This window comes from Zonotrichia leucophrys, chromosome 1 (genome assembly GCF_028769735.1).
Source record: "Zonotrichia leucophrys gambelii isolate GWCS_2022_RI chromosome 1, RI_Zleu_2.0, whole genome shotgun sequence".
Classification (NCBI taxonomy): domain Eukaryota; kingdom Metazoa; phylum Chordata; class Aves; order Passeriformes; family Passerellidae; genus Zonotrichia; species Zonotrichia leucophrys.
In genome coordinates this window covers 27,872,843-27,898,757 of record NC_088169.1, presented here as the reverse complement: position 1 = coordinate 27,898,757, position 25,915 = coordinate 27,872,843, and the positions used below count along the sequence as shown (strand labels likewise).

The window sequence follows — 25,915 nt, the reverse complement described above, 5'->3', positions numbered from 1 at the left end:
GATAAAAACGTACAGATTCTCTGAGGAATGGCAAGGGGCTTGGCATTTTCACATTACCTTCAAGGTGAAATACTGAATACAAATTCTCTGGACAAAATGGTTTCTGCTTCCCAAGTGATGCAGAGAATCAGTATCCTACAGGAATGCAAAGATTGCTCCATGTGTGTTACCAAGACACTCCCATACCACAGGAATGTGCCTGCCAGCCCTTGGCTAACCTATTTAATTACAGATTTATAAGGCAATGTGCTATTTAATCAAAGAAATGGCAATACAACTGTGTTTGACCTCTTTCTTTTATTAGTATATTTTATGTTCATATTTTACAATGTAATAAGTTATATATACAGCATTAAACAAAGTTATTAGAAAGTAAGCTTTGGCAAGACCTACAGGATTCCTTTTTCAATCCTGTACATCTCTTGTATAACAATAAAAATACTGTGTACTAAATAAAATAATGTTAAATAGTCTGTGTTTGCATTGGCACCGTCATTTTCAAAACCCTAACTTTTCATGGCCCAATAAACATAAAAAGAAGAAGATTCCTCTATCTTCTTTGTCTTCCTTTTAACAAATATGTGATGTGTTGTTGTAAATGCTGTATAAAACATAGGAGGCAGTCCACTGAATAACACTGTAGTTACACACTGGCACAAGAAAAATCGACTTTAGCTGCTTAGGTTTTTTTCCCTTCCTTCCTTTCTTTCTTTCTTTCACTTTTGTTTCTTTTTTAATTCTAGTAGCAATAGTAAAACCTGCAAATTTGCGGTCTTGAGAATGATGTTGAAGATTGCTGAACTGTAAACATATCTAGAAATCTTATTGAAGCCTGTTGAAATCAGTATGAATTTGTCATTGATTTTAAGACAAGAATTTCACACCTAAATTCAACATCAATCAGCTAGTTAAATTTCAAATAAGTGCAGCTTGCTGCATCATTGAAAGAAGAGTTAAAATCTTACCAAATTTGGCATATGCAGATTAATGAAGAGTGTGTTATGATATCAAAGAAAGGGTGGAAAAAGAATAACGAGAAGGATAGGTTTTATGTTGCAGTATTTACTTCCCTGATATACAAATCAAGTGCTGAAACAATACTAAATATAGATGTTAAAGGGTGATGATAAATGTTTTGCACAATTATGATACTATCATAAATAAGATCTAGTTACTAAGTGATGGAATACTGGTTGTTAAATTCTGGGTAATAGTAAATATTTTTAATAGCATTTTGTTCAGTCATGCATTTTGGAATTTAAGAAGTAACTTTTGTAATTGACACATCTCTTAATTTAGTGGTTACATTTGGTGAAATCCATCATCACTATTTTGGCTACAAATTAGGCAAATAGGTTTGGTAGAAGACACTGACCTGTGGTCTGAATGAATTTTAGATAAATTTTAATTGTGAAAATCAGACATTAGTTAAAAGAAAACCAAATTAGGTCAATTTTTGTACTTCACAAACTCACAGTAATGCATTACCTTCCAGATGAGTTTAATGTTACTGGTGGATTCTGTGCTCATGGTCTAGGCTTACAAGAGTATAGCATTAAAAACACGTTTTCCTCCGCATCTCAAGGGTTTCTAAAGAAATCCACTCTTTTTGCTCTTTGTGTCACATGTGCACCACTGTTGTCTGGAATTCCTCTGGCTTGAATATAATTTGATATATAGATGTCATCACTGGAAAAGTATATCTTAATGGTAGTGGACAATCTGGTTTTGGTTTTGCTTTTTTTCTTAACAGTAAAGAAAAGAAGATTTTGCTCTCCACTTGCAAGGAGTAACTGCCCACTTTTACTGCCCACTTGCTAACCAGCCTGTCCTCAGCAAGTCAGCTACTTGAATTTATAATTTCTGAAATGTCAGAATGGACCAAGAGTGCATTTATGTGCATTATGTAGATTGTTTTGAAGCACTTCAATCTGTAAGTTATGGTGACTCTTTTTCCATGTAGCATAGTTGGTCAATCTGAGGACTGTGCATATACACCTACGCACATAACACACATAATTCTAGATTCAACAAACCCATAATAAATGTAGAAAATGAAAGTGGTTGGAGCAGATAGAAATGTATGTGCCTAATGTGTATTAATTGATACTGTAGGTGTGGTACTGCTTCTGACTGTAACTGTTAAACCATTGAACCATTGAAATAAGCCCTAAAAGCCCTAATAGTTCTCTTTTCGGAGAACTATTAAATGCCTTTCCTGAAGGGTTATTTGCCCTCCTACTCATACACAGACTGAAGAATGGATGTTTGTGTCTCTGCTTATTATCAGTAACTTTTTAACATGATCATTTTGTTTCATGACATGTTTCATGCCAAGCTTCTTGGGAAATTTCTGCTCTCGATTTGGTGGATGTGTTACTTCACTTTTAGAAGTCAAAGAGAAGAGCTTCCCATTGGCTATGGTGAGCAATTGTGTAGGAGAAGCATCAATGGTCTTTAGTCCAAAGTCTTTGATGCAGTGCTTACTGGAATCACGCTTCTGATGTGGAGGTGCAGGCCCCAGGCAGGCGTGTCAGGACGTCCCTGCTGGTTCAGGAGCCGGCATTGCTTGTGCCCACTCCAGAATGTCTGCACACAAGGATTCCACAGCATCCAGCCGCTCGATCTGCACCAGTTTGGTGAGCAGCTCTGGGATGCTGTAGCCCGCCGTGCTGATGCGGTCGAAGAGCTGCATGCCGTCCGTCATGCCGCCAATCTCGTCCCGCTTCAGCCCAAAGCTCTCGGCCAGGTGACGCCACGTCTTCACTATGGCCTTCTCCGTGTTGTAGGTGGAGCTCAGCATTCGGCTGGTCTTCTCCAGGCAGTCAAATGGCAGTTCTGTAGGGCTCAGACCTGCAAAGGGATGGGGAGATTGTCAGGTGCCTCTGGGTACAAGTCTTGACATTTATTAAAGTACAACAGATTACACTGTTAGCAATGAATACAGCTAAAATCTATAAGTGATAGTACATGATTATGTCTAGGTCCAAAGTTACTATTGCATATTGCCAAATTAATTCTTCATAATGACAGTAGAACATCATAATTAGGGTAAAAAGTTGCCTGGAAAAGAAATCATAGACAGGTGGTATGAATTCCCATGGCTCTGCCCTTTCCTTCAACAATTTACTAGCTGTTAGAAAAAGTATATTGCAACTATGTCCCTAGTGAGCAGCCCCATTAATAAACTCCTACACGTCAGGCTCAGTGTTTGAGCTCCAGAGACAGCTTTGACCCTTCCCTGAGACTGTCACCAGCAGCTGCTGAAACATATCTGTAATTGAAAGTGGTCCTCGTAGGAAAGTGAGAAGTGAGGTGAAGCAATGATGCCAGATGCAAGCATAAACATCCCTGCAAGTGCTGAACTGTCATTACTATTGTGAATCTCTAGGGAGGATTTAACATTCATCCTGTGGGGAAAAGGCTATTTTCTCCTGGACATATTTTCTATGTATTCATGTTCAGAAAACAGAGGAGAGAACCAGCTACAGCATTTTTCCCAAACCAGACTTTTGCTTCTGTAGTTTTTCTGCTTTTTACCCATCAGAAATAATCTGATGGGAGACAGAGCTCCCTGAATTACAGCATACTCATAAATGTGCACACAAAGTGTGTGTGTGTGTGGAAAGTAAATGCAGTCACAGCTCCTGTTCTGCAGAGAACTTAATTTATATATCCTGCTAAAACAGTTCAGGTAGTCAAGTGCTAAACAGAGTCAAAACACTTACAGCCTGGAAACTCCACATTTTGTTGTGAGATGTGGGACAGAATTTAGAGAAGCAGAGTAGGTTGAGATTTGTGTCTTACCCTCAATCCTGACCTTCCCCAAATCACACATTCATATTTGTAACTTTTTAAAATCTGTTATCTAAAGAAATAAGACCTCAGGTTTCCTCTAGATGGGGAATGCAAAACTGCTTCCCTGCATCTTGGTCTGCTTGTGTGTCCCAGCACAGCCCACCCCAACTCTTGCTGCTCTCCACAGGAAGGAAGGCCATGCCCATGTCTGGAGAGAAGCCGTGGCCTGCTCCAGCCCAAGGCCAGCCTGGGCAGCTCTGGGGTCAGGGCTGAGCACACGGCTCCTGGCAAGTGAATACAAATCTGCCTACAGAGGGACTTCCCTGGTTTGGGACTATTTTCCATAGACAGCCAGAAGCCTTTCTTACTTTACAGCAAATGTTTGTGATCTGATTGCACATTTTAACACAGGCGCAAATTGTTCACTCACCTTCTGCAACGTCACATACGTTAGCATACACGTCAAGTATCTTTTTCCTTCGACTTTGAATCTAAATGAGAAGAGATTTATTTCATTGATTATTCAGTTACAAGATTAAACAATTAGCAGACAGCAGTGGAAAGTCTGTGGGACCTCTCCATTTCATGGGGTTATCACACAGTGTCCTCAAAGGTCCCTTTTGAAGACTCAAAGAAAATGACACAGCAATTATTCCATGAAGCATAAACATATTTCTGATTTCACTTGCCACTGCTAGAGATCTTTCATCTCAACTTCCAGACTTTTTTTGAGAGCCAGTACTTTTCTGCTACAACTCCTGAGAATGAGGATAAATCTTGTACCATATATACAATGAAGAATGTAGGGATGCCTAGGTAAACCAGGTCAGGACTGGAATTAAATTCAGACTGAAATTGCCTTCTTCCAACAATCTAAAAGGACTGTAGAGGAGGGGCTCTTCCTTTCTGTCTCTTGATGTAGACCTGCTTAATGCATTACTAATTAACTGAAATATTTTACAATAGATTAAGAAAAAAAAAGTGCAGTTTTAGAGAGGAAAAATCTGACGTCCAGGGGGATCTAGTCATTTTTGACAAGAAAGAAACAAGACTGAAAACCTGACATTTTTCAAGCTAAAAATGGACACTTTTATATAGTTTCATTTAGCAAAATATTCTCAAGTTTTGGCTTTGGATTCGATGTGGAGTGGAAACAAATGTCAAAATGTCATGAGCTCTCAGGGACTGAAATTTTCTTCCCTGAGCCAGCTCTCATTAGAAAAGCTGAAAAGCTGTCTTTTTGACAGGACTCTAGCATTATCTCCACAAATTTGTCACTTTTCACTGAGAACGAGGCTTGAATAAGAGCTCTGCTTCCAGCACTTGGTTTTGTGGCAAGATTTCCCTCACTTTATTTGGGCAGTGAAGGGCAAGGTGCACCAGTGACGCGGATTAATGGAATTGCAGCTGGAGAGCGCAGAGTGGCCGCCCCAGCTGGAGCGCGCCTGGCGGGCGCAGTGCGAGCTCATCGTGCCACGGGCAATGCAGTGCGGGCACTGAGTGTCCTTCAGCTCTTCCTCCTGTAACTTCCCCGTGCTCAGTCCGTTGTGTTGCCACTGTAGGCTTGGATCACCTGGTTCAGAACCTTGAAACTGGGAAATTTAATGGGGTTTATTAAAACCCCTCCTAAGAAAACTACTGGGCGATTATTTTCATTCTCCCTCCAGTTCTAGGGTAAAGAAGCAGGTTGAGTAATTTCTTGAAGAATTATGCAAGATGCTCTTTTTACCAGAGCCAGAAGATGGGGGGGGGGTTTAAACCTTAAGCTGAAAGCAAACAGGAAATGTTTGGCCTGATAATCCTCTGTGTGGCTGCACATTGCAAATGGGCTTTTGTATAACTAGGAAAAAGACTTGGCTAATAGCAAACCTCTAATTTTCTTTATCCCTATCTAAGTGCTCTGAGTACTCCTTCCTGTGCTAGTAACTTAATTCCCAATCTGAAGAAAATTATTGCTTTTCTAACTTCTGGCAACTGGCTTAATTGTGACATCATAGGTATGGAGTGGAGAATCTTGATGCAATCTGCTCTTTCATTGAAAAGTCTATCTTCAGCCCTTGTCAGCAGTCTTTAGTCCATGAGGATGTGTTAGAACAAGTCTGGAAGAAGTAGTCCATGCTTTAGGTGCACTTATGAGTTATCTATCTAAATTACTGTGGAGAATGTATCTATGATTTGAAGGTAACCTTCTTTTTTATGGAATATTCTAATTTCATGACTACCCAAGGTGTATTATCCTATTTCAAGCCAGTGCTTACAGAAGTATCATAAAGTTGGATATTTAGAGAGACCTCAAAAACCCAAACTTTAAAGTGTGAGCATTGAAATAGTAAGTTATTTTCAGATGGCCATAAATATCTACAACTACAAAACCGTTTAACTTGTGTTGAGATTTGGTGTGTCTGATCTCAGCTGAAAAGTGGTGTGTTTTAGAAATTTTGAGCTGATTCTCCCAATAATTTAAAACATTCAAACATTAAAAGATGCATTTTCAAACCTATGTTTTCTTAAAACATTTCTGATATTTGATATTAATTATGTGATTTGGACCTAGATATAGCCATTTTAAAATAAATTAGAAATACTAATAAGTATTAAGTAAGTATTAAATTAAGTATTAGTATTAAGTAATACTAATAAGTTTACTAATAATACTAAAAGATCAGAGCAGACACCTTTTTAAGGGTAGTTTGATGTTAAGACAAACTGAAAGGTTGTGTGGGTGAGGTGTGGCCTTAACTGTGCCTTAAAATACTCCAAGTGAGATGAAAAGCCCTGAGCAGGACATGCTCAGCAGGAACAAGTAAAGGCCTTCCACAGCAAAACAGTGGATTACAGTGTCCTTCAGAGCACAGGAATCACCTTCAAACTATGTGTTTGTTTTTCAAAATTCCACATGGAAACCAAGCACGACACCGGATATCATTGAGAAATCTGTGCTGTGGAAATACCAGTGCAGCTGGGTCAAGGTACTCAGATGTTCTGCTGTCAGCCAAATCCAGCCTGCTTCATTATTTTACTTTCTTAGCATTAGCTATGACAGGGGATTGCTATTATATGGGTCTTTTCTTTCTTGAAACTATAAAATATAATACTTTAAAAAGCAAATTAATTAGTCTTGTAGAAAAATTTATTTCTATCCCTGAACACTATACATATGCATATATGTCATTATGCAAAGGAGATTCTATAACAAATTTGTCTGGAGAAGCTCTTGTAAATCAGTCTGATCTACCCTACTGTGCATTTTGGGGGGTTGATAGTTCATACATTTTTTTTCTTTAAAAAAAAGTAGAAAAAGGCTCTCAATTTTTAAATCTCAAGGTAGACTTACCCCAGTTGATTTATTGCTTGTAGAAGATTTATCTCTGGCCAAATGCACTAAAGATAACAAGCATCTCTCTGGAGTCCCCTGCTTGTCAACTGCAGCTTCTTCATCACTATCCATACTCCGGCTTAAGAGTCGCTCATTCTCAGAAGATGCATCATTTTCACTGGAAAATGAAGGATATGGTTATCTTAGTGAAGCCTCTTTTTGCTTCCTGAGAGTAATGAAAGTGTTTTCCATGTTTAAAATGCCTTTCCTCTGAAATCCTGTGACTGTAAAGGCCTTCACCAGCCCAGTGTGTACGTGCAATGCCCACCAAGCTCCACAGTCACAGTAGCTTGCAAGAATCCTTTCATAGAGGGATTTTCCAATGAGGACAGTGTTTAGCCCACCCTAATAATGTTACCAGGCAGGTCTGGCTGCTGGGCAGAGATAAGATGAGGAAAACTCCCACACCATGCCATGCAGATGATGCTAGGGACAAGGTGCTCCCTTAAGGCCAGCAGTGGCTATTTTTATTCTTCCTGCCTAGAAGGGAAGGGGAGCCTCAGTAAGGCCATGTGAATGAGAGCTGCACTCAGGCCCCAGAAATTAACTCTCAAAAGAGGAGATGGAGGCCAAAGAGCTGATGAATTGGTCACAGAGGGAATGGGGAGGACACAGGTGTCTCTACAATGTCTGTTATCATCTCTTAGAAACCAGAGGGGAAGAGCCCACTAAGGCATCTGGTCTTTGCCCTGCTGCAGCAACTTGCCAGCATACCGATCAAATTTGTTTATGTGTTCCACTGTACCAGGATGAATGATGACCATGTGCCTCCCCCATTTCAGTGAAACTGGCAATATATTTATCTTTTACCCACCTTTTGACAGCCTTAGCTGGAGTTGCTGTAAGTTTTTCAAACTCTTCTTTCTCAGAGAATATCACAACATTATCTGTAGAACAACAATTAGAGAAGTTTAAATTGGCAATAAGTTTCCAAACCAGTGCTTTGTGTCAGGAGTTAGTTCTGCTGGCAACCCTACTGACAAAATAAATCTCTCTGCTCTACTTTTAATTGCTATCAGAGGATTAAGTGACATTCTGGAAGCACAAAAAACTAGTATAGGCAATTCTTCAGTAAACTGATGAGGGTTTTACATACTCCAAAGGAGAAACTGTAATTAAGAGAAAAGTATTAGGAATATTTAAGCCCAGTCTTGTCTTGGATAGAAAAAGCAAAACTAAAACAACTTGTACCTTGCACTTCTTTCTTCTCTTCTTGAGTGTTAGCCTGAGCTTCGACGTTTTTTACTGAGTGGCTCTTGCAACAGGCTAGAATATACAAATATAACACTAATTATTCTCAGATTAATTCTAAAATAGAATTTAGAATATTCTAATAGAATAGAATATTCTAAATTCTAAAATAGCATTTGCAACTAAAATTTTACCTGCTGAACAATTACCTTGAGCAGATGGCTTTGTTTTTACAATGTAAAACATGATGATGAGGACAATGGCAATAGCCATTATGAAGATAGTGGACATAGCAATTATAAGAGCTGTAGCCAGATGTCCTTGTCCTGAAAGATCTGCTGGAATGAAAAAAAATAAATGAAGGGGCAACTCTTAGGATCAGACCAGCTAACAGTTTGTAGTCTGCTCTACACATGGTTTGCATAATTCTCTAGTAGATCTGAGTCTTGGTTACTTGTTAAGCATTGAAAAACTTAGTGTTGTGTCTCAAAGCCAAGTTAAAACTTGTCAAAATTTTGATATTTATGCATAAACCAGTTAGTAGTATTCATTAAGAATATTTGATGGTATGATTTATCAGATGCAAAGATGTAGGAAATTGTATTTTAATATGGGAAGCTGTACATAAGCAAGAGCAGAAGATTTTGTAGCACTGCATTCTTGGAATCAGCGTTGACAAGACAAAAGCCAGTAAATATACAAAGGGAGAAAGAGCTAAAATGACTGTTGATAACTGTGGCTGCCTCAAAAGCTCTAAGTTAAAAGGAGGACAAAATGCACATGTAGAAAAATGGATGTTTTTCTAAGAGAAACTTAAAAACCAGTATGGCCAAAAGGTGAATTTAAAAAAAGAAAGGTGAAAAGATATTCAGAAAGAAAACTTGGATGCAAAAGGCTAGAATTGAAAAGGTGTGAAAGGATGCAGAAAATTACAGATATGCTAAAAGGCATGAAAGCTTTAATTTCTCTGAAAATGTGATCCTAGCAGTCATGTTTTCAGACAATACCAAGAAGAACAACATTGTCAGTACCTTATTAACTGCATCTTTTCCATTTTGTCTTCTCAGGTTCAAAAATTTTAAAAGCCAAATGATTGTGCTGGAGAACTGTTTATGTTACTTCAATAAGAGACTGACCATATTTGTGCATGAAGTTGTTTTCACCATTCTAAGCTAAGCTTTGCTGAGGCAGACTGCTATTTCTGTAAAGCTACAAATAATGGGCTAAATTTATTGCTGGCATCACTGGGTACAGCTCAAATCCTTTTTATGTTCAGCTGACAAACAGCAATGTTGATTAACTGAGAAAAAAATGAATTGTGAATTATTTCTAATAGCAGTTCTAGAAATCTGGAAATGATGACAATGAAAATAGCAACAGATATTTTCAGTTTGGTTGCACTTTGTTGATGCCCTTTTGAAAACAAAAAGCTGCTAAATTAACCCTCACAAAAAGTGCATTCTTACCTTTGTGAGCATGCTGGTAAGGTGAGAAAGTGCTTGTGCCAGAGGTGCTTGGGAAAATGGCTGAAATGCCAGAGTTAGAGCCTGCACCTGCAATATAAACAAAAATGCCATAAAATTCCCTTGTTATTTGTCCAGTCAAAGGAATAGGTTGGCTCAAGGAAAGAGAGCCTTTACTTGGCTTGGTTGCATTCCCATTTATTAGCAAAGGACCCAAGAACTACGTGCTCTTTGGGCAGTCCCTAATCCCAAAATGTGTTACTGATACACTGAAAGTTGGGTTGCAGACCATGTTTGTGCACACTGCCCAGAAGGAGTGAAAGTCAAACTCCTGAACAGATGTGAACTCAGAAGAAAAAGCCAACTGTTACACACAGATTCCCATGTTATGGATCTGTCCTGGGCAGCAGAGAGTTTTTCAGGGTCCAGCTGATTACTCAATTTACAAACCACTCCAGTATTTGCAACTGCAGACCGAGACTTAGCTGGTAGATTCCTCAAACTAGTGCATCTCACAAGCAGCCTTCACTAGCAGCATCACTGTAAACCTAGTATGCAAACCCTCATGACTCCACAGGAAAACCTGGGAAAGGTGACAAATGATGGTGTTGATTGCTTTTCTGTTCCATGGAGCTGTACTGTCCTAAAAGGGAATTTTAGAATTTCCTGTAATGTAACTGGGCAGTATAAGCTTCTTATGAGCTCCTGTCAGTCCAAATCTATATTCCTGGGAGAGTGAAAATTCATTGAAACAATAAATGAAGAAGTTATAGGAAAACTTCATCCTGTCAGAGGGATGAGATTGTCCAATAGGGGTTTCCAGGTCTAAATTCTACAGTCAAGGTTAAAGTTAGTCTTTCACTTAGTGTCATGCACCAAATTTTCAAAGCATTAAACCAAGTAATAAAATAACATATTTTGACAATAGCAATCAATAGTGCATGTTATTTGGAATAAAGCTGTTTATGGGAATGCTTTTATATAGGTGTTTGCACAGTATTCCAAAACAGAACAAAAATGTGTTGGGAGTAAACATAATCTTCTTTCTCAAATGAACTTTAGTACCATTGGTTAGTATGTAATGCAGCTACTATCAACAGACCCTGAAAATAATTTTCTGTCTTGGAGGAAGTATGAAATTCCTCCTGCTTTGTCTTAAAGGCAAGCAAGCAGTCTTAAAGGCAAAAAGCTGTCCCAGTCATCTGGTAAGGTGTGCACAGCACATGGCTCCACAAGCTGGTTTGACAACTAAAGTAGATGAGAGCTCACTGTGCCCTTCTTTTCACCAAGTAAATATTCAAACAAATCAAATCACCAGGTAAACTTGACAAGAAATCAAGAATGGTCTGGAATGGTCTGAGAAATGTCCTATGATTAAGAACAAAGCAATATGCACATTCTTCAAATGAAGAGAAATGGTTTTTTAAAAAGGAAAAAAAGTACTATCTAAAATGAAACTATCTAAATAAAAAATGTTGTGAATGACAAATGTTCATCTAAAGAGGCTGCAAAGTATGAGTTGCAGGTGTCTCCAAAAGAAATTTTCTCTAACAATCATAGAACTTCTTTCAAACATCTTTTGTTGGAAGGAAATGGATTAACTCATTATAACTGGTATCTTTTCAAACTGAATAAGGGTTTTCATTAGGTTTAAAATATACTAGTTTATTAATTCAGATGCATTTTGTATTTTGCAAATGAAGGCTAAGACTTATGTAATAAGTCTTGCCCCTGGTCCTTTCTCTGTGACAGATTTCTTTCTAAGAAGAATTAGTTATGGGCTCCAGAAACTGCAGTGCAGTAAGACTATCTAGGGATCAGTAAATGAAGCTGTCATCTGCATTTAGTGGATATTAAAGACAGGTAATTTGTAAAATTTTCAGCAATTCTTCACAAAACTGAAGTGAATCATCCTTGGTCATGACCTCTGTGTTTACTCGTCGTGGCTGGACAACAGAGGAAATTTAGCAAAAGGCCAGAGCTGTGGCCTGATACTTTCCTTCATGTTCATGCACAGACACCAGGCTTATGTCTATTCTTGCAGCCCCCCTGGCAAATCCAATTACAGCCAATTGGAATCGTGCATGGTCCTTGCAAGCTGCAACAAGTCAACAACAGCTTCTCTGACACTGCCCCTCAGTGAGCACAGGCAAGCTGTGCTGCTTTGTCTGCTGGAGTTCAGCTAACAAGCTTCAGCTCATCTCCCCAAGTGAGTTTTAGCAAACTTGCTTCTCTTTTCTTTCACTTGAAACATGAATGACTTGAAGTATTTCTGCCTAATAATCTTTCATTGTCTTGGTATTGTTAACTTCATGTTTTTCACTCATCTGTGAAAGGAAGCAGAGCCTTTCAAAGTGGGAAGTCAGGCAGCAGCAAGTAGCACAGGAAGGGTAAGGAGGAAGGTCACCACTCTCCATTCAGCATCACCATCACACTTGACCCAGCTGCAGCCCACACCAGGGCAGGGTGTGCTGCCCCCACCACGCACACCCTGCACAGCACAGCCCCTCTCCTGCGCTCAGCATGAGAGCCCTCAGCCCCACAGCCCACGGGCACAATGTCCTCACACGGGAACAGAGCCACCTCCTTTGTTCCACAGTGCTGGCATGGCAAAGGCAAGGCTGCACTACACTGTGGTGGCCTTTCACACATGCCTGGGAGGGAGTTAGCTGTTACACATATTTTAAGCCTACTGTCAAATTTAATAATTTGGCATATCCATTATGAGCCAAAGTTTTTCTTTAGATGTGGCTTAGAAGAAAGTGCCAATTCGTGCACCTGCACTTCAAGAGGAACCAAAGTGCCACCTTCTGTTGAATTTCAGTTTATATCCCTGTTGTATGGGTAAAAAGAAACTCATAGCTGCTGCTTTTTCCCTGTCAGCACCACACCATGACTGCAATGTCAGTTGTTCCTGTGCAGATCCAGTTTTGCATCCCAATCACATTATTAATTCTGCTTCCAATATAGATGACACCTAATCTACAAAGACTTAGATATAGCTCAGGCAGAGGCATCCTGAGGTGTTATAAAACACCATATGGAAGCAACTCTATTTTTTAAATAAAGACTGATGGCTGTAATATAGCTGGGCAAAAGAGTGGTTTATATTCCTAGACACCTGTATGTAATACTGTAGGAATGTGATAAAGAAATTAGGAAAGAAGTTGATCACTGGTGGTTGGTCAACTTTTGCATTATAGATGTTGTTATTCAAAAAAATTGTGATTTAGTTGTAACTTTCTTGGAGTCTAAACAATAAAAAAAATGTTCCATATTTATTGTTTAAAAGAACAATTGAATCTGTGTTCACTTTTGAATGTTTGGGGATTTTAACTCAAAAGATAGCTTTAACTTAAATTACCATGCAACTGCCTTTTGTTCTTTCAGGAAATGCTGGGCAATAAAATACTTTATTGTTGTTGTTTCAATGAACCTTTCCGCTTTATCCAACACACTATTCCAGTTGTTCTTGTACCTCGAGACAGAACTTACAGTAAGAAGTAACAAACAAAACCACCAGATTTATGAGAGGAGGAGGAGGGGGAGGGCACAGGGAAAGGAGGTTTTACCACCATGCCCCCTTGCAAGTGTTTGTGAGGGAAGAAAATCTGGTGACCATAGGAGTAGTAGGAGACCATATGTGCCCCTGACATCTGCTGCTGTGGGATCAGCTTACTGGTCCATTCAAATGACTGCTGCTCACAACCAACAACAGATTTTTGTGAGTCTATTTAATATTTAATAACATGTTATAAAAATCCCCAAATCTGTACACAACAGACTGTCAGAGTGATCATAAAATAAGACACATTTTAAAAACCTGGTGTCTATATGTGTATCTATTTGGTGCTCCTGAGTGCAACTTGCTTTCTCCTGATGCATCCCTCCTCTCCCAGGCACAGTCCAGCTGTGAATGGCACAGATGGGCTCTGAGTGCCATCACTGAGACTCTTTTATGGGCTGAAGTAGGATAAAGCACACATGCAAATAAGTAACTATCAGCCTGAAATATGAGATGAAAAATAAATTATACTGAGTTGAAATTCAATAAAAGTAGACAGCTTATGGCTGACAAAGTTAAAACTGGATTTTAACTAAACATAGTAATAAATAAAGACCTATACATGTAGAAAGCAGAGGTCAGAACTTTTAAATAATCTGTACTCAGGTACTTATGGGAAAGGTTTGCTTTCAAATTTAGGAAAACAATATTTCAAATGGAATGCACTTGGAAAGTCATGCAAGCTAAAGCAGCTGGCAAAGCCAATCTGCTTTCTGAGGTGCCTACATATGACTTCAGTAACCAAACATAAACCAGCTCTGAAAATATCACAAGTAATAACAGATAACAGAACATATCCTAGGCACTGAAGGATTGCCTGAGTGATCTTTATTTTACAGAATATTATAAGTTACTCTGATATTTTTTGGAGTCACAGGTAGATACTTCAGTTAGGTAGGTAGCTATTACACCAGGAAGAGCATGAAGTAAATTAACTCCTAAGAATTAAACTTCTGAAAATAATGATAGGAAAGTTCCTCCTGACTTTTGTTTTCAGTCTGGTTAATCTCTCTGTAAGTAATCACATCACATAAAAGGAAATATTTTTTTTCTGCTGTGCTTTCTATAATGTCTATAACTATTTTATTTCTCTCTCCTTTTGCCAGGGCAGGAAAGTGATGATGATTATAGGCCACATGGCCTTAATCTGACAATTTATTTGCATCTGTTGAAGTTTTTTTTAGGATTCCCTGGGAGCTGTAATCATTACACAGCACTGAAAAGTCATAGACAAACATTCCATGAACTCCATGAACTAAGCCTCTGTCCAGGAATTCAGTGTTATCACCCCTTTCTCTGTGCAACATGAAGGGGATGATTGCTATTTAAGCTTTGCTGTCATGATTTTAGAGCATTGTAAGGAAGAGAACAGACCTGCCTGGAGCTGGTCTCCCATTTCCCTGGTGTCCTGGTGGCCAGCCCATTGGAATGGGTGGTCCAAGGCTGCAGCTCTGCAGGTTTTCCAGCTCCTGAGCCCAGTCAGAGCAATCCTGCAGAGACCTCAGCGCCTCCCATGGGCACTGTGCTCACTGTGGGAGCTGCAGCTCCAGCACCAGTGAAAACATCAAAGCCCTGGGAGTGGTTTTATTGGGAAGAATTGCACCAGGACCACAAAACCTCCTGAGGGATACCTGAGCTCAGCTTTCCCAGCAGCTGAGGACAGCAAAGCCCATGTTTTCTCCTCAGATCCCTCCCCTTGGAGGCTGATGGCTGAAGCTGGCCAATTTTATCCTAAGATTAGGTTCCTTCCTAATATGGAGAAATCCTTAGAGAAGAATCAGGTCATACCACCAGTGAATAATAAAGCATGGCCTTCAACATTTCTCCCAGTACACATGTGAATAGCAAATGGGTGTTCAGAGATCAAGAAACTCAAAAAAAGAAAAATATGTTAGTTCCAGATAACAAGCCTATTTGTTTGTAGGCATAATTTGAAACAGAAGGAGAAAAGTTCCTGATGTTGATTGTATTACAAAAGGATAAAACTGGCAAGGAATGGAAATTAGTGATTCAAAGAATGGAAAGTTAAAATAAAATTCTCTGAAATAATGATTTTAACTAATAAAGTGGTTTTGGCAATAGGCTTGTTTGTGTTAAGCCTTTCAGTTAAGGAAGCTGAGGTCAGAGTCTTCAGTACATGGGTTTGGATGTGCCCCCCTGATTACAGCTCTTCACATGAAACATCAATTGTTAGTCAATTGTTCCATCTCATCTGTTTAGTTATTTTTGAAGTTCTAATGATACAATGATAAAAATAATATTTTCTATTTCTAGATGTCATTTGTTCTCTAATATTTAAAAAATATCCTGACCACATATATTTTCCTTTATCAATATGTTTCTTCTTTTTTAATTTTCTCAAGCTATCATTGGTAGGTGTGAGACCTAAAAACTGACACAGGCTGTTTATTGTATCTTTTAATATATAAATCCAGCAAAAAAGGTGAGATAAATAGCATGAAATATTTTATGCACATACCCACTTATGAATATATACAGTACATTAAAAAGAAAACCCTCAATCAGTTGCTGAAGTTCTCTAGACCAATAATCTGTGAGAGGAAAAGGATTTGTGTATTTGATGCAATTGCGTAATTCTACTTCAAAGTTTGCTCCTAAAGTTAGTGTAGCAGGGTTTGATTTAGTTTTTCTCCAAAGTTTTTGAATTGGAGTGACAAATATCAAAGTTTGAAGAGAAGGAGAGTTAATTCACATAATTGAGAGTTTCAGCTGCTAAAAGACAAAATCTCTTCCAGCAATAACTGTACCTCTCTGCAAGAAAAACTCCATATATGGCTAAATCTTCTGTCCCTTGCATATACTTTTACACTGGATAAAAGAAAAAGAAACCAAAAAAAAAACACCCTGCATAATCAGAGGCCTGAAGTGATTCCAGTTCCAGAGGTGTTGATGAAAAATCCAGCATCATTAACTGTGGGAAGCCACATCTTAGTGTGGTTTGGTGTTCATTACCTTAATGGTTTGATTTACACGGAAAACCTGCCTCCCTGTCTTTTGCAGTGCTGTTATTTATCACAGAGGTATCAGATCCCCATTTATGCCAGCAAGGGGCATTGATGGCTCATGATCTGCCTCAAGCACAGCTGCCGCTCTCACACCTTTGGCATTTCACACTGAGCTCCTCTGTGCTCAGCACAGAAGCTCCTGCACAGAAGCTTGAGGGAGCTGCATGTTGAGAGGCCAGGAATGACACAGCTGTTTGACAGTGCACAAGATGGGGCAAACTGGAGACTTTATGGTGATGTTCCCCTTCTTCACAGTAAGAAAAAGCTTTCTGCTATGCAGCACACATTGTTATGCTCATGTGTGCCCAGCCCTCTTCCCCTATGTGCCTGCTGCCCACAGGCTGCCACTGAAGCCTGTTATTCCTCCCAGGCTGCAGAACTGTTGCTCCCATCCTTCAGACCAGTGAGATTTTCAACACCATAAACTAGTGACATGTGTGCCTCAATTAAACCTCTGGTCTCTGTGAGTCATCTCCCTTCCTCCCCTCTTTTCCATGATATTTTGTGCTATTTATGTTCCAAGTCCTTTGAGAGGGAAAAAAACCCAACAAGGTGACACAGGCCTATCAAAGAATTTCTTTCTCACTTCCAGTCCTTTTTACACTAATATTTCCAGATGCTGGGGCATGGGGTATTCATCTTGTGTCCTTGGCCATTTCAAGTTTGATTGACTGCACATGAGCTGAAAGATACTTGCTTGGCCTTTGATCAAACCCAAACACTTTTCTGCCAGATGAAATGTGTCATCAGACAAATTCCCTGAGCAAGTTTGCATGCAGGGGCACATACCCCTGGACCTGGCCATCTGTAACACATAGTCCAGGCACTTCCCCAGCAAGGAATGTTTACAGCTAAGGAGAGCCCACTGTTCTCCCATCCTGTCTCATTAAGTTGTCTCACTTTCACCCTTCTGGTTGTCTTCCCTGTGTGGGTGGGAGCAAGTGACTGGCTGTCTGGGGCTGGACTGTCAGCTGGGGTTAAACCACAACCTTCCTACCCTTGTGCTCTGACTTACCTCTGCACCTCCTTCCCATATCTCCATTTGGGTCCTCCCTAGCACCCTCACCTCACCTCCTCAACAGATGTTATCTCACCAAAACCACACTCATCCTGCCCCTCACCCGCTCCCACTGTCTTGGGCAGAGGCAATGTCAGGGCTGGGTGCAGCCAAGTGGGATGAGCAGCTGTGCAACAGGGCAGTAGTTGGCATGCAGACAGCTCAGGGAGGTGCCCTGGACTGCTGCTGCTCACCAGGAGCTCTGTGAGGTGCTGATCTTCCCCTGGCTCCTTGAGCTCTTAAACTGTAGGAAGAGGTAGATGTTCATGTCCTCTCCTCTTTTAAAGAGCACCAGTGATACACAGTTCAGCATCTGAACGAAGCAATCGCTATTTATGCACATAAATAAATGCTCTGGGACTTTTAGCCCCTGCTTTCAAATCAAGCAGACAAAATATTGCAATTCCTTTTCATGACAAAGGTTTCCCTAAAAGAAGAGAACATGGACAGGATTTTGGTTTTAGAGGCATCAAGTTTTACAAGGGAAGTACTCATTTTTTCTGCTTGTTTGGGGTTTTGTTGTTGTTGTTTAGTTTTAAAGCTTTTTGTCCTGATCTTCTCCAGATTCTCTGAGGGGGTATCAAAGTAATTTGGTCATTCAGAGAGAGCCTCATTTTTTTTTCCTTTTCATTTTTTTACTTTTTCACTTTCTTTTTTTCTTTCTTTGCACCCTAAGGGAGACATCAGTTTTCTGGGGGTTGCCTCTGCAGGACAGAGGTGGTGGTGTGAGCTGTCCCTCTCCCCATGGCATGAGGATGGATAAGCCATTGCTCACACATGGTATGCAAACGAACAGGTGTCACACACACATTCATCCACGATTTCCTCAATTAGCAAACTACAGACCCTTTTGTCTGTGAAATTTACAGAACTAATTCTCTTATCAGTTCTGACCAACAGACATCAGTACTAAGCCTTGAATCACTTCGCAGCAAAAGGATATGATAAGGTGTGAAGCCTTTTTACTCCTACAAATTACAAATCTACAAATTGTCCTATGTTTTTTTTTTTTCACAGGTGAACTGAAACTCAGTTAAAAAAAATACAGAGACATAGGATTTCCTGGACCTACTGTGTAGGTAACCCTAATGAGTCCTGCATGGGATCTCTTAACAGATGCAAACTGGAGAACAAATGAGCAACAGTAGATTCTAAAATAAAAGATTCTGATTTTTCCTCAAATGATAAGCACTCCCTCCCTGTGTTGGCAAGGCTTGCTGGAAGCAGAAATTGCTTAAGTGGAGCTGGGTTTATTGTTTGAACATAATTATAATCACTGAAAATTTCACATTGAGCTTCCAGATGATTTTAAGTCAAAACCAGATGAAGTGCACAGAAACAGCAGAACACTTACATTCCTTGGTGTTGGGAGGTGCCAGCAAGCACGAGTAGCAAACCATCCCATAGATGTTCCGAGGTCTGTTTTCCAGCATGTAGTAACTGCAGAGAAGGGCAAGAAGAGGCAAAACAGTGCAAATTAATATGATGTGACTGAACATGGTTCAGCAGCAACCAATTATATGGAGATAAAATCATTTAAAAAAAACTTTTATAAGCAATCTGAGGCAAAGATTATTCTTTTTATTTTTTTTCCGAATTGCCTGAATAGACACTGTGTTTCTCTTCTTCCTTTCCTCCTAAAATGTAATTAATCAAACATCTAGACATGACAAGAAGTGGTAACATTGCCTAAAACAACATTAGTCTCCCTGCTGAGTTCAAGCTGCAGTTTAGAGCAAGCCCTGAAATAAGATTTTTCACAGAGAATGCAGTTTTTTGAAGTAGTAATCTTTCAAGCAAGACCACCAGTTGGATATGGTTAGCTAATTTTACTCACAAACACCGTAAGAATAATCTCTGTAATTTTAGAACCAAATCTGAGCCAGATCATAATAAAAAATATAGGAAAAAAATACCCTCACAGGGCAAGGCAGATTAGGTTTTACAGGTTTGGTTCATGTTTTAAAATTTCCTTGCTGTATTGTTTATAAATTAGTCCTTGATAGTGGAATTACAGTGTGAAGGAAAGGTTGTCATAATTTGAACTTCTGGGCTGCTAATAAAGTTAGTGTTGAAATATGGTAATTGGCTACTCAAGAGCTGGATCCACATGCACCTTAATGAGTAATTACATCAGAATCATACATATGTTGATGTAACATCATACTGTTGATGTTTAGATATGCCTTTACAAATCACTTGTAAATCACTACATATTTTAATGAAGAGATTAATAAATTCTTAATCTATTCGGCATAGACAGGAACTCAACACTACAAACATTTTATGCAACTGGAGATCTGTTTTCTGCTCTTATATACCTGCCTATGCATGTGAAGTATGGGGGTTTTTTTCTGGAAAATGTATGCATTGTTAGGAAATCACTGCTGAAACCTTCCATCCAAATCAGTTGGTGTATTAATGAATGACAGATAAGAGATATAGGTCCAGGGAATGGAATACACAGAGATGCAAAGGGGAGGCAGGGACTGGAGCAAACCCAGAGAGCAGGGGAACCACACATGGTCCCTCATTTCTTTCTTACTGGTTTTAAAAGATTCACCCTCACTTCATCCTTCAAATATCTCTTGTGCTCCATGGGTGACTCAACCATTCTCAGGAGCAAAACTTCATCTTTCCTCTCTTATGGGGCCTATATAATTTTAGGTTGTAGAGCAGTTAATAAATACAGAGGAAAAGGCTGCCAAACCACAAAACAAAAGAGTGGAACCCAAAGACACATACAAATCTATGAAGAAAAACACAGGACAGTTAGGATCCACAGTCCAATAGCTGTGTTGGTTTAGGAAAGACAAACAATCTTTCTGACAATTAATTAAATCAAGCTGGTGGAAGAATTCTTGGTTTTCACCACAATGCAGAATGGTGGAGGACATGCAAAGAAAACTGAAGAGGATGCTCATGGAGGGAACCATTCACTCACATGAGTAGGAAACTCTCCAGCTGCAAGCATTAGTGACTCACCCCCACAAAGTAGTGGCAACAGATTTGTGTTTCTGGTTACTTTCCAAAGCACCAGATATTAAAGGTAATGTTGGAGATATGTCATAGCTTTTTATCACCAACTAGAGAAGTGACCCACTAATGACAAAATGAATTTTCACAGTATTACTCTTCCACTGTGATATTTATTCTTTCTTTCCTTGGCACCTGCCAGGCTCAGGTTTGGAGGGGCTACAGGCAAAATCCAAGAATAGAGGCTGGACTGAAAACTGGACTTGTTTTCCTGCTTAACACCATACTGGCTTATCTTGGGCTAACCTTGGTGGTGTCACTGCAGACTCAGGGACTTGGACCCGGATTTAGGTCTGCCCTCCCACCATAACAGGGAGCCTGGGACTGGGACAGGAGGAGGAGAGGGGTGGGTGTTCTCAGCAGGGGATGGTTTGCAGAGAGACATCAAGGAGGAGTATCCTTGGTGGAGGCATCTGCTGCCTTATCCAGAGCAGAAAGGGTGGCACTTAATTTCATTAGAAATTCACTGGCTAAACCTTTTCATGCAGAAACAGAGGAGCATTCACTCCTTCTCCTAAAGCCTCTCAGAGAACTGATCCTGCATTTGCTGTAGCCATGGACAAACACATGAAATGGAGAAATGTCAGTAGCAGAGGAATTTCAGACTGCATTTAGAAAGAAAATTATCCCATTGCAATTTTATCTTGTAGGGGACTGGAGACTTAGCCCAAGCTGAAAATAGGTGCTGGGACAACATAAAGAATATGTGTTATTTGTACTTGACCTGTTCTTACTCCTTATGGCCACTGCTGAATGAAGACAGACAACCAGGCTAGAGAGACCCTTGCTGTGACCTGCCATTGCTGCTTCTAGTCAGCTGTGATCTCAGTCTCACTCCAGGAACACCTCATGGATCAACCCATTGAGGGAAATAGGCTGAGTCACACCTAATTTCCACATTCTTAACCTGTCTATTTGGCATGATGGAAGAGCTTCTGGGCAGGGAGCAGAGGACAAAGCCTGCAGCGTCCCAGGAGGTTCAGTCTAGGTACCTCTAGAGTTCACTGGTAACTGGACTTTGGTTTTGAGGATCACAGCTTTGGAACTAAGCCTTGAAAATCTCCCCTGTCTTGCACACTTCCTGTGAACACAACAGTGTTATTTCTATTTTATATGAGAGGGAACACAAATAAACAGTGGATGACTTCCTTTCTTGTACCAAAGGCCTCTTTCTCCCCTAAAACTGGTCATGAGTAATAGTGAAAAAAAAAGAAAATAGAAGAAAAAAAATAATTATCCAGCACCTATTTTAAGATAAAGTACAGAGGATGGCTCTTGTAGCCACTGGGAAGGGCTGCCACTTCAGTGGTATTTTGTCTGAAAACTCTGGTGCAGAATGTGCCATATGCTCATCTTTTACTCAGGCTTTTTTACTGAGCTGGTGAAAAATAGCAAAGGGATGAGATGTCCTTAAGTGAAAAGAGCAGCACGTGGGCTGCTACCTTGGGCAGGTCTGCAGTGTGTTATGGAAGCAATCCTCTGGAAATGGAAACCTTGATTTTATCCCTCACATCTGCTCAGGGGCTGTCTGAGGGTTACTGCCCAGGCAAGGGAGCACCCTGCCAGTGCCACTCACCCTGGTACCTGGCTGTCCCTGTGGCACAGGGGACAATAAGGACAATCAGCTACTCACCAGCTCTCTGCTCTGACACACAGGCTCTGCATTTCAGCCACCAGCACCCAGGAGCAAACTCTGAGAACTCTAAGTAGCATGAGGAGTCAGGGCACTTCAGAGCTTGTTTTAGCTCATGTTTAGTTTATCTAGAGAATTCCATCTATTCAGGCTTGCACTGAGAGGGTGTTTCTCCCTAACTGCTGGCTTTGCCAAACAATCCCAGGACCTGAGCGTTGCAGGAGGAGGGGCACACAGCCAGATTCCGGCAGACCAGTTTCTGCTACAGGCTACACCTGTGCAAACACGATGTTTTGAGATTTCTCCCCAAGCACCAGCTGTGCAAGCTGATTATTTTCAGCCAGCACCCTGCTCCCACCTGGGTAGCCTCATTAGTCCTGACAAAAATTGCAAAACAGCAACTGTGACCACTATTTAAGTTTCTTGCTCTTTATGATATATAAGAGGAAGTCAAGAGGGAGCTTTTTCATGTCACATCATCAGTCTGTTTGGCTGGCAGCTAGACAAGTCCTTCACTTTATTTGTAAACTGTGAAAATTTCACAAAGACTTACTGGTAAAATAAACCTGTAAGCTTGCAGGGCCTCTTTAACGGGCCTTCCTGTGCTATAAGGAGTGTGGGTTATACAGCATCTGCAAACTGCACAAAAGCCAAATGACAGTAGGAATTACTCTCTAAACCAAAGAGGAATAGTGGCAGAAACTGAAAAGGTATGTAAGGAGAGGTTGTATTTTAGAGTATTTACTCATCCTACAAAAAAACCATCAAGAGTGCATATGTATGCTTTGGTTTGCAGACTTTGAAATGTAATATTGTCAAGGTTATACATATCCAATGTAACAATTTCTTTCTCACCATTATTATGAAAATTATACCGAGTGTAAGAGACCATTACAAAGATGGACTTAATAAACAGCACCTATTTTAAGCCCCTTCAGCCAGCCCTGAAACTTGTTTTGACTCTGAACAGCCCTACACACACTACATTAACAGCTCCTCAGACTCCACTCTGTTGTGTAGAAAGGACCCGAGAGACTAAAATGCCTTGGTAAATCTCACTGAACAGCTATGTTAGCTAATACTGTCAACTACTGACAAATGTGCCAGCTGTTCACATCTGGAGAGGAGATATTTTATGCCCCTAAACATGCTGTAGTGCCAGCATGGACCCTACAGGGTATTTAGGTGCTGTCATGCAGCTCATATGTAGTAAGCAGGACTTAGAAGGTGGCCCTCTGAAGCTACAGCTGGAGGCCAAGCTGGATTTCTTCGAGTATTTAAAATGGCACTGCACAGCTGTGTTTGTTCCCTTTCCATTTCTAGTAAGAGGAAAAAGTTTTCTAGTTGTCACAAATGGTGAGATTTCAGTAAGATTAAAAACCTCTTCTTTAGGGTCCCTTCCAGACCTAACTGTGTTTATTAAACTCGCCAATGCTTTTAAAACATTTAAATGTATTGTTTTAGCAGAGATGAAAAAGCATAATTTACTAGTATTGTACCTACAGTCAGCTTTGACATGGAGAGGCTGTCAGAGATTTTGACATTAGAAAAGTACTTCCCAGTGCCTTGGGTAGAGCCAAGGTCTGTTGACAATTCCTTACCCTGGGAGACAGGGACCACACTCTGCATCATTCTCCTGATCCCCAGGTGTCATGACTGTGGCTCGAAAAAATCCCTCGCAGTCCTTGTGCCGTCGGCATATCTGGTACCCTCCTTTGGAAAACTTCTCTGAAGGGCAGGGGATGCAGCCATAGTCCTCATCCTTGGTGCCATATCCACATGTCTGCAACAACACACAGTCACTCAAAGGCAGTCTTGTGCTACACACCAACTTCTAGCAAAAGAGAAGCTCACAGCCTGCCCCATCGGCCGGCCTTGCAGCACAAAGGGAGAGGAGTCTGTCATTTCGCCTGTTATTGTCTATCCTAAAAAGACCATGCAGGGATATAAAGATGCAGCATGCTGTGTGCTGGAAAGGGAGAAGGGGCACTAGAGAATTATACTGTTTGTAAGTGGCCCCCCCAAACTACTTCTATCATAGTCCAGCAAATTGTGGAAGTGAATTTCAGCTGCTGCTTGGATAGAGAGTGAGCTAAAAATGGAAGAGTAGAGAAGACTCCTGCAGGAGAAAGACAGCTGCAGCAGAGCTATCAGCAGTTTCAGGCCAGGAGACCCCAGAGGGAGCAGCCCAAAAGGAAATGTTTGCATGAGATTTTGTAATCTCTGAACTCACATGTCCCAGCTGAACATTACATTTAGATTAAATAAAACTAAACCAAACTGGTTATTCAAACATATTTGTTTGGGACTACCAACTGTGTGAAATGCTTGCAATAGGATGTTTATCCCATTAAAACTAAACAGGATTTCAGTAATTTATTTTTTTTTAAATAGGCAACAATTATCTGCTGTAAATCAAATGGTTACTTAGGAACCATGATTTAAAATATTGCAGAAACAATCAAGTTCCTCTAGTGCCGAAATATCTTAGCAGGAGAGCAAAATTAACTTGTCAGTGTGAGGGACCAGCAAGCAAACCAGACTTGACCGATTTATCACTCTGTGTTGGAATGTCAGCATCAGATTCTAAATAACTACTGAGATGAGAACAGACTGGCAGAGACTGTGAATGGAACTTCTACCTTTCCATTTTTACAGTATCCCTTGTAACAGGCTGCTCTGGGACATGGATTCCTGGTGTGTGTGCAAGACCCCTCACTCCCACAGCACACTTGGAGGTGTGAGTGCTCCTGCTTAGGGGGTCCACAGCCTTCCATTTCCTTTCCCACCCATTACTTCCACACAACAAAGCATTTGGGTTTTTTGCATTTGGGGCTTGGCACGCTCCCCCCAGCAGCAGAAGAAGCTGAAATTACCATGTAGGGCTCTTCACCCGGCTCGCACTTGGGGCAGTCGTGGCACATGCCCGTGGTCTGGTTGTAGTACTCGTTCTCGCCGCAGTTGGAGTATTCGGCGCTGGCAGAGTACACCAGGGAGACCTGTCACCAGAGAGCATTCCAGAGCACGGTCACTTCCACTGCCATCCTCCTCCGTGCCTCACCCCCTCCCCTTGCACATCTGCTGTGGTTCAACAGGCAGCAGGGCCAGCACTGCAGGGTGAAACACGCCTAAAGCTCAGAAGCAGAAGGGGTGACACTATTTAAATGGAAGCAGATGCAGGTTTCAGCAACCTGGTGGTTTCAAGAGTTTCTCAGAGACTGACATTCATGCTCGTTGGCACTGCCACTCCTTAAAACACTGAAGGCCATGGTTCCTGACCTGTTAACTCACATGCTCTCCCACGCAAGCAAATGCCGGAGTTCACACCCTCATCACTCCCAGCTCTAATGAGCCTTCATAAATGTGACTGCAAGGGACAACTACAACAACCAGAGATAATGCACTGCCTCAGGCCTCAACCACAATAGGGCTGGGCTTCATGTGATAGCCAGGCTAATGTGCTCTGCCAGCACTTTCTGTCTCTGCTCCATCCTGGGTCCTTCTCCTTTTCCCTGCTTCCTAGCAGCCACGGTTTAAACTTCACATTCTCAGGTGTTTTATGGAATGAAAACAATCACTGCATTGAGGTTCAATACCACACATCATGTGTGGCTCTGCCATAATTCACAGGTGGTTATGAATAACCCAGGCAGAGCCCTGTTATCTTTGCACACTAGAGAGACATGTACACACATAAATACCTACCATCAGGAAAGGGAAGACGTGAGTCCATTTACATTCACTCAGGTGAGCCATGCTCTCTTGATATT

The 25,915-nt window shown here is 40.7% G+C and overlaps 1 protein-coding gene across 4 annotated transcripts; it reads right to left on the bottom strand.

Moving 5' to 3' along the window:
* Positions 1 to 1,030: 1,030 nt before the first annotated feature.
* Positions 1,031 to 25,915, bottom strand: EDAR (ectodysplasin A receptor). 4 transcript variants are annotated; one of them, XM_064712193.1, is made up of 11 exons: positions 25,851 to 25,915; positions 25,022 to 25,144; positions 23,747 to 23,928; positions 18,831 to 18,916; positions 9,832 to 9,918; positions 8,575 to 8,703; positions 8,366 to 8,440; positions 7,989 to 8,061; positions 7,133 to 7,292; positions 4,229 to 4,289; positions 1,031 to 2,853 (listed from the first exon to the last, which is right to left on the bottom strand). In XM_064712193.1, exons 1-11 carry the CDS (start codon positions 25,899 to 25,901, stop codon positions 2,534 to 2,536), a joined length of 1,347 nt encoding a protein of 448 aa, XP_064568263.1. In that variant the 5' UTR covers positions 25,902 to 25,915; the 3' UTR covers positions 1,031 to 2,533. The 4 variants fall into 4 exon arrangements, with proteins under 4 accessions (XP_064568263.1, XP_064568326.1, XP_064568448.1 ...); XM_064712256.1 differs by having other exon boundaries at positions 8,575 to 8,700; XM_064712378.1 differs by lacking the exon at positions 25,851 to 25,915 and adding an exon at positions 25,437 to 25,513.

Coding starts and splice junctions, on each gene's coding strand:
- EDAR (XM_064712193.1), bottom strand. CDS start 25,901: ATGGCTCACCTGAGTGAATGTAAATGGACTCACGTCTTCCCTTTCCTG. Junction 18,917..23,746: donor TGTGGTCCCTGTCTCCCAGG/GTAAGGAATTGT, acceptor CCTTCTCTGCAG/TTACTACATGCTGGAAAACA. Junction 2,854..4,228: donor CGTATGTGACGTTGCAGAAG/GTGAGTGAACAA, acceptor ATCCCTTTGCAG/GTCTGAGCCCTACAGAACTG.